This window comes from Eurosta solidaginis, chromosome 3 (genome assembly GCF_040869045.1).
Source record: "Eurosta solidaginis isolate ZX-2024a chromosome 3, ASM4086904v1, whole genome shotgun sequence".
NCBI classification, from domain to species: Eukaryota; Metazoa; Arthropoda; class Insecta; order Diptera; family Tephritidae; genus Eurosta; species Eurosta solidaginis.
The window spans coordinates 202,967,035-202,980,198 of NC_090321.1; the positions used below are offsets into that span (position 1 = coordinate 202,967,035).

The 13,164-nt window shown below is 36.8% G+C and overlaps 1 protein-coding gene across 3 annotated transcripts in view; it reads right to left on the minus strand.

Moving 5' to 3' along the window:
• Rab3 (RAS oncogene family member Rab3) overlaps positions 1-13,164 on the minus strand; it is a 102,088-nt gene that overhangs the window by 7,272 nt on the left and 81,652 nt on the right. For all 3 annotated transcript variants that reach the window (XM_067774729.1, XM_067774730.1, XM_067774732.1), the window contains 2 exons: positions 2,742-2,860; positions 39-210 (listed from right to left, as the gene is read on the minus strand). In XM_067774729.1, coding sequence (XP_067630830.1) covers positions 39-210; positions 2,742-2,860 — 291 coding nt within the window. The remainder of the gene's footprint in view (positions 1-38; positions 211-2,741; positions 2,861-13,164) is intronic.

Here is a 13,164-nt window from a genome sequence, read left to right on the forward strand (position 1 = left end):
TATTCTATTTCAATTTTTCATTTACTTATTGCACTCACCTTAACATTAACATTTTCTTTGGCTGAGGTTTCAAAGAATTCAACACCCAGCTGATCGGCTAATTGTCGTCCTCTCTCAAATGAGATGACACGTTGATCTTCCATGTCGCATTTATTGCCAACAAGTATCACTTGTGCGTTATCCCAAGAATAGGTTTTGATTTGAGTCACCCTGTAAATGATAATGAGATTAATACTGGAGTTTGATAACAAAATTGTTGATATAAGTAAGTAGCTGCATTCATTCTTCTTACCCTACTTTTACTCTTATTCCTAAAGTTTTTCTTACTCTTAATCTAACTCCTACTCTTACACTCACTCTTTCCCTTACTCTTACTCTTGCTCTTACTCCTACACTAGCTCTTTCTCTTACTCTTCTTACTCTAACTCTACTTTTAATCTTACTCTTATTTTAACGCACACTCTTACGATTTCTTTTACTCTTACTCCTACTCTTCTCTTGTTTCTATTTCTTCCGTTATTGTTCTTCTTATCAATGCTCTTAGGGTTACTGTTACTCATACAAACATGCTGTTACTGTTGTTGATACTCCCAATGCTCCTTAACAGTTACTCTTGTCCAACCCTAATTTTTACTTTTTTTCCTGCTCTTACGCCTTCAAAACTATGTACAGTTACAGTCTATGTTACTCTTATTGGAACTTTTATTGGAATACCAGTTCCACGTTCCTCCTTTATTTTGTTTCACTCTTTGGTGGCTTTATCTCTTTGCTGATTTCTGTCCCCTTTCCTTTATTTCTCTTTTTATTTTATCTTTCAACTAATTTTCTCGTAGGCGATGGTCTATCATTAAATTTCTTTAATATAGGAGAAGACACTAAAATATTCAAACCATTTTTGTGCAATCTGTTATCAATGAGGATTCCATCTTCCTCTCTCTGTTTATATTTCACCGCTCAAAATCTCCCTCCGCCTTTTCCCTTCCCTCGTCCACTGATCGTATTTTTTCCTTCCCATTTCCTTTTATCCTCTTCTCTATTCCGCGTACTTTTTGGAATTTACTGGTGATTGTTTCGAGTTCGCTTTAGAACCCTTTTGGGATCTCTTCGGGATAATTTCGGTATTGTTTCCGATATTATACAGTACTATTTCCTAACCATTTCAGGGTGAAATGGAGACCACTTCAAGGTGATTTTAGAGTTCTTTCAGAACTATACCCGGATCACTTAGGTTTTGTTACTGGAGCCATTTCGAGAACACCTCCTCAAGAATCAGTGATTATTTCAATGCTGTTTCAGCATAATATCGGGATCAACTAGGTACTATTTTGGGATAACTACGGACTATCTTTGTATAACTTCCGAACTTTGTACAGGATAATCACGAAATTAATTTGACGATTGATTTTTTAAACTATTTTTACCAATTCGTCAGTATCTCTGGACTGTTTTTGAAATAATTTAAGGGTCATTCGCCGATCATAGCGCGGAGTTTTTTGCCTCCCATGATAAATTAGGACCATATTTCTGCTATCAATGCAATTTCGGAATTGTTTTCAGGGCCCTATTTCAGATCTTTTTTTGGACAGTTTCGATGTTGTGTGGGAAATATTTTGGTTCCATCGCTTCACGACAATTTCAGTATAATTTCGGGATTATCGCCGGATGATTTCGGGTTTACCTTCAAAAAATTTTGAGATTCTTTTTGGGTAGTATCCGGAATTTTTTTTTTTCATCATTTTCGCACATTTCAAAATTATTACTCCACTAACCATGGTTTAATTTGGGATTTGTTTTCGGAGCATTTCGGTATGCTTTGGGAATTGCTCTTTGTTTCTTTTTGGGTGCATGTCGGAGTCTCGAAAAAATTTTGGGATCATTTCTGAGACAACTTTCAAGCTAGTTTGGACTGTTTCTGGGTCGTTTTGGAACTATCTACGGAATAGTCAGGAAGTGTGTTAAATCACGTTTACACATGCATCAATCTACAATAAATTCGCAATTGTTAATATATGAGCTCATTAATGTCCCAAACCTAACACTAGATTATTAGCTGTCAAACTTTACCCCAGCGGGTTAGGGGGTCAGAATATACCCGCGTTAGGTATGCCTGTCGTAAGAAAGGACTAAAATACCAGATTCAAGGGGCTGTGTAGCCCAACCCTTTCAGGTTGCCTGCGCAATATACAGCTTCTCCAAACCCAATTGTCAACCTCACCTATCCGCGGCGAATACTGTTTCACTAACAGACGAAGCTCTGGCGCCCATAGCTCCTCATGGAACTTGGGGGTTGGGAGGGAGGGATGGCCTGAAGGTTTAATGTAGCCATATAAATCGTTCCCGATATGGTCGGGCTAGCACCTTAATGGTGCTGTGTTACCGGAGCGTACCGGATCTGTATCCGGCAAAGGACCATTACATCGATAACACTCCCCAAAGCCTTCGGGGAGAAACCTTATCGCTACAACAACAAAAACAACAACAGCTGTCAAACTTTCATGTTTCTCTTTTGTTTCGTGCTTTCATTTAAAGATGACACCCTAGAGATTGTACGAAAAAAATTTACACCTTCTAATATGTAAACTGGGTATTACATCAGTTGTATAATAATTCCGATATTTAAAAACAAATTTCAGGTAACTCGAGTAGTTTTGAAGGTAGTTGTTTAAAATTTGTTAAAACATCTCATTCAATACCAGGCTAATTTGCTACATTATGTCCTCCTCTTCCTTCGTTTTACTTACCAATCTTGCACAGAATTAAAACTATCCTCATTTGTGACATCATACATAAGAATGAAACCCATGGCGCCACGATAATAGGCTGTGGTTATTGTTCTGTATCGCTCTTGACCCGCTGTATCCTGTTGAAGAGTAATAAAAACTAGAATGAATCGAAAAGTACAAAAAAAAGGAAGAAATGATTTGCATTCAAATGTACATGACTATATACCAAGTACTTATATACTTTGTAGGGAAAGTCCCTAGTTCCTAAGTGCGTTTCTAGAGTATTCGGAATCACTACTTCTTCGCCATCGATCACTTTTACATGCTTTCAACTGTCGAATTTAACATTGTGATGTCCTAGGCGGTGCAAATTGTCTCCACTGCATTACCTTTCTCTAGTTCCGAACTAGAGAAAAATTCCAATTTTACACTGAAAGAAATGGTGCTAGTAAAATCAACAAATCTGTTCTGTTGTTCTTGCCTCAACGGAGATTCGGTGAAATTGATCGAATTATGGTTATTTCGACCGAGTTCTTTGTATAAAGAACAAATTAGTTTAGTCATTACAACAGAAGAGAACTTTTTGCTCTTAAGTTAACAAAATTCTGGAAAATTTACATATTCCTGGTCAATCTAACTGATTTTTCTGTTAACACAACTGATCTCACTGGTCATTTCAACAGTGATCAACAGGCAATACATGAGCAAATTTCAAAGAGAATTTTACGCTCACTGCGCTCTCTACTTTGTACTTATGACGATGGTGCCACTTGATTAAAAAAAATACCAAAATAAGAAAACCACCAAATCGAAAAAACACACAAAATGGGAAAACAACAAAAAACTAGTTTTTCAGTTATCAATACATAATGAAAACCCCTTTTTTGAATTTTTAAAAATTATGAGATACCGGGACACGACCTATTTATCGGGTACTATTTTGCAACTTCTTCTCCAAGAGATATGCAAAATTGCGCCCTCTTGTCGCAAAAGTTTTGTTTGAACGAGCAAGGTTAGTAACATTTTGCTCAAGTTTTTACGAATTTTCACTCACGTGAACGAATTTACTAATTTTGTCCTTTTTTATTGTTTTGTTGTTTTGGAATCATTTCAACTCAAAGTGTTACCAAAATTAAACTTGCCGAATTACATGTAAAGTTAGTCCAGTGGTGAATTACCTTCTAGCGATTTGATTCTTTACTTTTCTATAACTTACAAGTTCTCTATTTAAAATGTTTTACTTTACATATATACTAAAGGTTTTGTTCGAAACAATCAAGTGTGGCAACTACATGCCAGAGAAGAAAATGAGAATGAGCTGAGCAGCAACTGAAAGAATTGAGAATCAGTTTTGTGACTATTATTTTCATTTCTATTTGCAAAGCGAAGTTCAAAACTATAAATTAAATAAATTATAAAATATAAAATTTGGTGAAATTGCGTTTAATAAAACAAAATAATAAAGTGTATAATGTTTAATGTGTGCCAGCATATTTTATGTAAGCCCAATTGACGTTCGGTTAGTAAGTGCTACCGTGGTGTGATGGTAGCGTGCTCCGCCTGCAACACCGTATGCCCTGGGTTCGCACCCCGGGCAAAGCAACATCAAAATTTTAAATAAATAAGGTTTTTCAATTAGAAGAAAATTTTTCTAAGCTCTCGGCAGTGTTTAGCAAGCGCTCCGAGTGTATTTCTGCCATGAAAAGCTTTCAGTGAAAACTCATCTGCCTTGCAGGTGCCGTTCGGCATAAAATATGTAGGTCCCATCTGGCCAATTTGTAGGGAAAATCAAGAGGATCACGACGCAAATTGGAAGAGAGAAGCTCGGCCTTAGATCTCTAAGGAGGTTATCGCGCCTTACATTTATTTATTTATTTATGTATATGGCAACATAGGTACTTTCGTGTAAAAGCTGTCGCAACAACTTTTTTGTTCATTTGACTACTAAAATGGTCAATTGCGAATCAACGATTTGTGCGCAGTTGATTCAACATCTTATTGCGATGGATAAAAATTAACAGAAATTTCGGTTGAATTGACCCAAATTTCTGTTGATTTTACCAGTATTTTTCTTTCAGTGTAGAACTAGTTCTTAATTAGCACGTTTTCGATAGTTTTGAACATGTGTAAAAACTTACATTTACAAGACCTAGGCTAGTTGGCTCCGAAGCGGGCCGAAATTCTACATATTGCCTCTAGTAAGAAATTATTCCTTTTTCGCCAGTTCCGAACGAGGCCTTTTCCTCAAATAAATATATATTTTAAGCATGAAATGCAAAAATCCAAATTGCCGATTTTAAATCTAGTTACTAACGAACTAGTACTTATTTGCCACTTTAGGTCTAGTTACGGACAAGAAATTTGTATCACCAGTTACTGACATCCCTTCAGGGTATGTACGCTCTTATGTACTTCGTGTGATATTTTTTACATAAATGGGGCGTTTAAGTGCAATTTTTATGGTCACTAACGCGTTAACTTTAAACTTAAATAACAAAATAAAGCCTTGGAAGTTTTCCAATAAATTTTACATTGAGGGATATCGAGCACTGGCGATTGCGGAATTCATTTCAATCATGGTCATATTTATGTAATATTGTATAAATGTATCGCCGTAAATGATTCTAAGAATGGATTGGCTTTCTACGTATTTAAGAATGCCAATCGAATTCAGTGCCGGACGCAAGTGCAATGTAAGGAAGAACTGTTATTAAATATTTTGAGTTTTTAAGGATTTAATAATTCGGTTATTTAGTTTCATTAGTTTCGAAACTTAGAGAGTACTTTTTTTTCCATGACGATTTTTAGCTTTGTAGAATTTTTTTTTCCACTCCTTGGAAAAATTATTCATAGATGAGAAAATGTTGAACATTTAGGGATGATTTCGGGACTACCTACTTCAAGTTACTATCCGATTTTTTTTCTGGATCCTTTTGATTATTTTTAATTTTGAAGCTATTTTAAGACTATGATTGGACGATCTTGTACCTGCTGTCATCCAAGAAAGAATCAGTGCATTTGCGCCTTGGCAGAGAGACTGTGAAGGATTTCGTCTATTTGGGAACCAGCATTAAAAGAAAAAACAATGTCAGCTTAGAAATGGAGAATAACTTTGTTTGTTTGTTTTTAATGGTGTGTTCAATTTATACTTATTATTAAGAATTCATGAGCTTAACACCGGCTTATAATAATTGAATATTCAATTATTATGTTTTTCTAAGAGAAACTGAAAAGAAAGGAAGAAATATTTGCTGGCATATTGCGATGGTACCATTTCGAAAATCGCCACAAATTCATCGTCAGACAATTTCGTAATGTTATCAAAGGTTTCACCGAGATTCGAACCGCGAATCACACTTTGCCAACAAGTCCTGCCTTGGTCTGATTGGGCAATTGAAAAGTAAAGCCCTCTTTCGACGCGCAAAAATCTCGCTTTACAGGTCACCGGTCACACCTGTTCTGATGTTTGGCTCGGAATAAGGACGGTGCCATGGTGGATTAACCAGGCGAAGTCAGCCGTCTTTCTCTTAATTCTTCTTTGTTACCGTACAAACCGTAATTTATTTCACATAAACTCTTAGGTGAATATAAATAGATTTTGCTGGATTTAATTACAGAGATTCATCATTTAGGTATCTTTGGTGTTAGCTTCCATAAATAATGCTGTGCTAAACGATTACGTCCATATTCTTAATGTTTTCATTATATATTGAATTTTAATTTGTTCCCTCCAATTTGTTTCCCCCCTAGCATGGATCACTCTGAGACCACAACAGTTTTGGAAACCAACTTTTAGAAAAATATTCCCCGTAGTGATGACTGGACGGAGTCGTATAGGCGCCTTGCCATTGGCAGCAGCATTTCCATATACACGGACGGCTCCAAGCTAAACGGTAGATTTGGAGCTGGAGTATACTCAAGGGACCTTAACCTCCAACTCTCCTTCAGACTACCGGACCACTGCCGTGTACTCCAGGCAGAAGTTGCAGTCATCATGGAAGCCGCAGTTAGGATAGGGACAGACAATTTCGGCAAAGAAATCTTTATTTTCAGCGATAGTCAGGCTGCCATAAAATTTCTTGACTCCTACTCGTTCAATTCTGAACTAGCACAAAACTGTCGCCGATCTCTTCAAGAGATCGCCCAACAGAACCGTGTACATCTCACATGCATCCCTGAACATAGAGACATCGAGGGAAACTGCATTGCAAATGAACTCGCTAGGCTGGGTACAACCAGGCAGATATTGCCCGCCATTAATGCCCTTTACACATGCAAGCTAATGCTCAAAGAACACATCCACCATCAAGCCGAACAAAGATGGCTACAAACACCGGGGTGTCGAACATCGACGGAAACTTGGCCAAAAAGGGGATCCTAAAAGATCCCATCACGTGTATAACCTAAGCAGGGATACAATTTCCACACTTTTGGGGGCACTTATATGTAGGCATGCATGAATGTTAGGAGCGCCTTATCGTCGATGCTGCAGGAGTTGTAAAGGGGATAAGGAGGAAGAAGCGGTGGTTCACCTCATCCACAACTGCCCGGAACTAAGCGAAGCACGGCAGCGCTTTCTGGGTGCTCCATTTCTAGATGATCTGAGCCAGGTTGTGGAGCATGATGTCAAGAACTGGTAGCTTTTGTCAGGTCCTCAAAATGGTTTGAAGAGGAAAGGAAATGGTGTATTTTCGTAGTATCAAAAACAGGCCTAATATCACTGGCCTAAGTGTGCCCTCGGGCAGCCACCTCAACCTAACCTGATCTAATTTTTTCCCCAAAATACTGAAACGGATCTTTTGTTGAAACAAAATATTTGTATTCACGTCATACCCAACCAAGCATTTACCCCTCTCAGATCACTAAGATGAGTGGAATGTTATAGTTATAGATTTTAATTTAGAATATATGAGTCCGGCAAGCTTCGGATCAGCATCTTCTGGTTCAAGGCCGACTGCCGTGGGGCTAGTATATCCCCGGACATGTTTTGGTAAATAATAACTTGGTAACGTTAGTAATACATCATAAATTCAATTGCCAATAATTTTAGGGGAATCTTCTGTTCAAGTTTGTATGATATATTAGAAGGGCATATGTTTTACTTCCGCCTCTGAACGACAAATCAACATAGCAGATGGAAATTTTAACGGATAACAACTCTGCCTTTTATTTCCGGTTTTCCAATGAAAGTTTCAACTGCAGTTGAAGTTGAGGTTGGTTTACACTGGCCACATCCATTGATTTTTTCTGTTCATCACACGTGGCGAAACTGAATTTTTTATTTTTGTTCGATGCGAAAGGTAATGCAAACTGGCACTGGTCTGTTGTACGAGTATCCCCTTTTGCATTGGCTGAAAAAAAACAGTTTCTGTAATGGCTTCCGTAGCAAGTTATTTATTTTTCTACTCCTATTTTTTCAAAGCGGGTAGACATTTCACACTCTTCTGACCTTGAAAATACATCCCTACCGTTTCAGATTGTGAACATCTAATAAAGATGATCATAGGGGTCAATGCATATATTGCAGCGAAAAAAATCCGAAGGCTTCGCTAGCTAAGTCATGTAATGGGAATGTAATAGGTCTTTAAAACTTCTAGTATTTGCCAAAAGGACAGAGTAACTCTATAACACGGGTCCTGGCACCTGATTGGGGTTCTTACATTTGGTCGTCGAATTCTGGTAACACTACCGACACATTGAGTCTACATCAGGTATTATTGACCGGCCAGTTCAACCTAACCTAACCTTTGTGCGTACAAACCTTGGATAAAGGTTAAGGATTTTTTGAACGGACCACAGATATTGTGTTTATTAAATTATATAATATTATATATTTGATTTTGAAGATATTCTGAATCTCCCCATTAATATACGTTTATCTTCGAAGATTATAAAAATGATAAAGTTTTAAATCGGTCTAATGTGCATTAAAAATATGATCAATAAGTCTTTCATGCAGTATTATTGATGCATATAGTAACACATTGCAACAAGTTACATGACGAAACGGCTTACTTTTTAATAAAGTCGCTGTACAAACAACTATGCTAACATATACATTAGACTGGGTTGATTTAGTAACAGATGCTAATAAGTGTGTGTGTATATTAAACTGCGTCGATTTGAATGGACGAAAGTTAACCGATATCGCGTAATCGATTTTTCGATAGGATTTGGGCTCAGGAAAAAAAGTTCCACTACGCATACGCAAAAAAATAATTTTCGAGCCATACTTATCGCCAACGTTTCTACAACAGTTTTTTGAAAAAAAAAAAATATTTTTTGGGTTTTGGAGAGTGATTTGGTCGAAAAATGTACCCTTTCGCCATTTCGCAGGCTCGAAAATTATTTTTTTGCGTATGCGTAGTGGAACTTTTTTTCCAGTTTAATATACATACATACTTATTAGCATATGTTTGGTTTCCCATTAGCAATAATTGTAATAAAGATAAAAATAACTCTTTTATTTAATTCTCATTCAGTCTTTGGGGAGTATTACCGATGTTGATGATCCTTTGTCAGATATAGATCCGGTACGTTCCGGTAACAAAGCACTATTAAGGTACTAGCCCGACCATCTCGGAAACGATTTATGTGACCACATTAAACCTTCCTCCTAACCCCCTAGTTCCATGAGAAACTTGGGATCGCCAGAGCCTCGGCTGTCAATGAAACAGGATTCGCCACGGTTTGGTGAGGTTGACAATTGGGTTGGAGAAGCTATATATTGCGTGGCAAGCCCTTGAGAAGGTTGCGCTACACCACCCCTTGAATTTGGATTCACCCAATTGAGACTAGCCTTTGGTGTTTGATAAATGCTTTGCGCTGACCATAATCTACTTCAATTCTTACACTTCAATAGCTACATGCTTTCTTACATACTTTTATTAAAATTAATAACACTACTGAATCGATTTGCTAGATGTATATATTGTAACGAATTTTAGTGCAATTCCTCTTATTTGCAACCTTCTACTAAAGTTCGAATCTCTAAACTGTGAAATAAATAAATCCAATATTGAATTCGCAACTGATAGCTTGCTTAAATCAAACTGATTGTTCATGCCCCAAATGTTGCTGCTTTTATATTGTTTGGTTTCCTCGTTGACATAGGCGCTTCTATTTCTAGAATTTACTAGTTAGTTACCAGCTGTAAAATTACGAGCTATAACTACGTTTATAGCTTCTCATATGAGCGTGTATATGTGAGTGATACTTGCACAAATTATTGCCTACTTTTTGGAGTATCACAAATATATGCATGTGTTTGTGCGTTGCTCTCCACTGCTTGTATGGACATATGTATAGACGTAATGATTGATTTATTGATGTGCATACAAGTCACTGCTTAGTATCGGCTAATATTCGTCACAATATAGTCCTAGTTATAAGTTTATTCATAGCATAATTCGTTTTATGAGTTATAGTTTATAAATAATCTATTATGTCGAAGATCACGCAGTGGAATATATGGAATGAACAAGTTAGATAAATCGGAGCAATTCATCCTAAAGTTAATTACATTATAGGCAAGCATGAGTGAGATAAAAGTTCTTCTGTCATGCAAAGCCTGAAGGCCAAGCTATTTGTGTCTGCTGGTATATGATGGGAGGCCGGCTGGCGAGTGAAGCGTACGTAAACTAATTATTATAAAAATTTTTTAAACTCTCAAAATTATAGGGGTTAGATTCATAGAAAGGATTTCATATTATTGAGCAATATTCAAGACGACTTCTGATCAAGGATATATAAAGTGCCTTCAATGTCATAGGGTCCTTAAAGTCACTGGTGTTACGTCTACTGAACCCAACCATAGCAATAAATTTTGAAACAATGAAGTCAATGTGACTGGAAAAAGAGAGTTTCGAGTCAATAATTACACCTAAGTCTTTACTCCCTTGAAAACGATTAAGAGATTTAGCATTTAGTTTTTAGATAAAGTACGTGGCAGTTTTTTTTTTTTGGATTAAGACACAACACAGCATTTGTTTGAATTTAAAAAAAAATTATTGTCTGCGCACCATCCGGCAAAAGAGAAATAGTTTGACAAATATATAGTATTTTTTGTAAAATATATAGTTTTAATGTTATATTTCAATCATTAAAGCAGATGAGTGATGGGGAAACATATTGAGTAAAAAGTGCTAATTCAGGAGAAAAAATTGACTTATCTTGTTTTGTTGATTTTCCGACAAGGTGGATAAATGATGTATATTGGACCGATTTTCCGTCATCCCTTGTCAAATTTGGTTTTGCGACAAACGGGTTTCAGCGTTGTGTCATCATCGGTGTCGATTTTCGTTCTGAATTGTTAGTTCGTAGGTACATGAGCAGGTATTGTCAAAATTGATGCATGTGTATATTTAGTTATGTGTATGTGCTGTGTGTTCATTCAGAACCGAGGGTGGTTTACTAATCGATTTTTTTGGCTGACTGGGGTAGGTAAAAATCCGTAATTATAGTCGTTTGACCTTCTTTGTGGGTTTGTTGTTTTGGTGTGTTAATTGTTTTGTGTTTATTTGTTGTTGTGTGTTTGTCTGTTGTGCTTGTGTGATTACTTTGTTTCTTGTAAACAAGTTTTAAAGGCTCGAATATTGTGTCAGAAATTGTGTTTTTCTGTTCATTTATTATTCTACCGTCGAATGTTTTCTGTTTGTAGATTTTCATGTTTTCGAGTACGTTGAGACGTTGGCCTTTTGCTTGTATGTGAAGAACCCTAACTGTTTTATTGATATTTGCTGGGGAACATTCATTCTCGACCTGTGATTCGCGAAGTTAGACTCGGGTATAATGTTTGGATTCCGTATTTTTTTGTTGTAATCTCTAGTATGTTCGCTGAACCTCGTTCTTATTTGCCGTCCTGTTTGTCCTATGTAACTATGCTGGCATCCGCAGGTAAGCTTGTATACGCCGTGGCTGCTAAACGGATCCTCTGAGTTAGTGTTAGTTCTTAGTTTTCGGCTTACATTGTTCGATTTTTTGAATTCTGTGTTAATGTTGTATTTTTTAAAGAAGTTTGCCAATTTATATGTTGCTTTTCCAGTATATGTCATAGTCGTCCAGCTATTATTTCCTTTTCATTATTTCTTTCTGGTTCCCCATTTGCCCTTCTGAGCTTATCTACTAGTGCTTTTTTATATCCGTTGTTTGGAGCGATATTATATATGACCTCAAATTCTCTCTTTTTTCAAGTCTATATACACAGTGCCTTAATGCTGCATTTTTATGCTGTTGGGGATGATTTGGGGTATTGTGTATTATTGTGTCGGTGGCCGTTAGCTTCCTATATATGTCATAGTTAAATCTTTTGGCTTCTTTATCAATATTTATCGCGAGGTCTAGATAGTTGATTCCTCCGTCTTTTTCGGTTTACATAGTAAATTTTATATTTCCGTGCTGCTTGTTGAGGTACTCCAGTACAAGCTCTTCGTTATTAGTAGTTAAAACGCTTATTATGTCATCCACGTATATAAAAAATTGTTTTGAGTGCGGAAATTGTGCTAAGTAATAAAATAGCTGCGGTCACCGTGGTGTGATGGTAGCGTGCTCCGCCTGCCACACCGTATGCCCTGGGTTCGCACCCCGGGCAAAGCACCATCAAAATTTCAGTGAAAACTCATCTGCCTTGCAGATGCCGTTCGGAGTCGGCATAAAACATATAGGTCCCATCCGGCCAATTTGTAGGGAAAATCAAGAGGAGCACGACGCAAATTGGAAGAGAAGCTCGGCCTTAGATCTCTTCGGAGGTTATCGCGCCTTACATTTTTTTTTTTTTTAATAAAATAGCTGCATACATGATTTTTATTTATCTTTCTCAAAGCTTCTACACTCAAAAGTATTGCAATTAAAGGGTCAGTTATACTTACATAGCATAGCAGGGCACAGCAACATTGCTCTCACAAACAATATCTGTTCAATGAGTTTTGCGTGTAATTGATTAGACTATGCAGTGCATTGCATTGCATGGAAGTCTGTTGAATGTTGATTTTCATGTATGTGCTATGCGCATGACTCTCTCATTCCCCGTGCTGTTAACATTGTTATTGCAAAGAGTGGAAAAATGAGCATCACTCTCAGAGTAGCACATATTGCTTGCTTGTGGTTGTGTATATTTTACATACAAACTTTATTTGTGTGTGTGCTTGCCCTTGTCTATGTACGCTACGTAAAGAATAATCACATTTATGTTTCACATGCTATGTACTGTTTTCTCATGCAATGCACTGTAAATATAAATGACCCTTAAGTTATCCTTATTCACAGTTTTGAAAAAAGAAATGTTATTTCATAAACTATTCATTTCTTTCGTCTCCTGTAAAATTCGTAAAAGTTGACTTAGCACATTTTCACATTAAGCTAACGATATATATGTATATATAGAACCTATATTGAAAATGTATGTATGTATACCCAGCAAACATTTTGAGCCAAAAAAGATTAA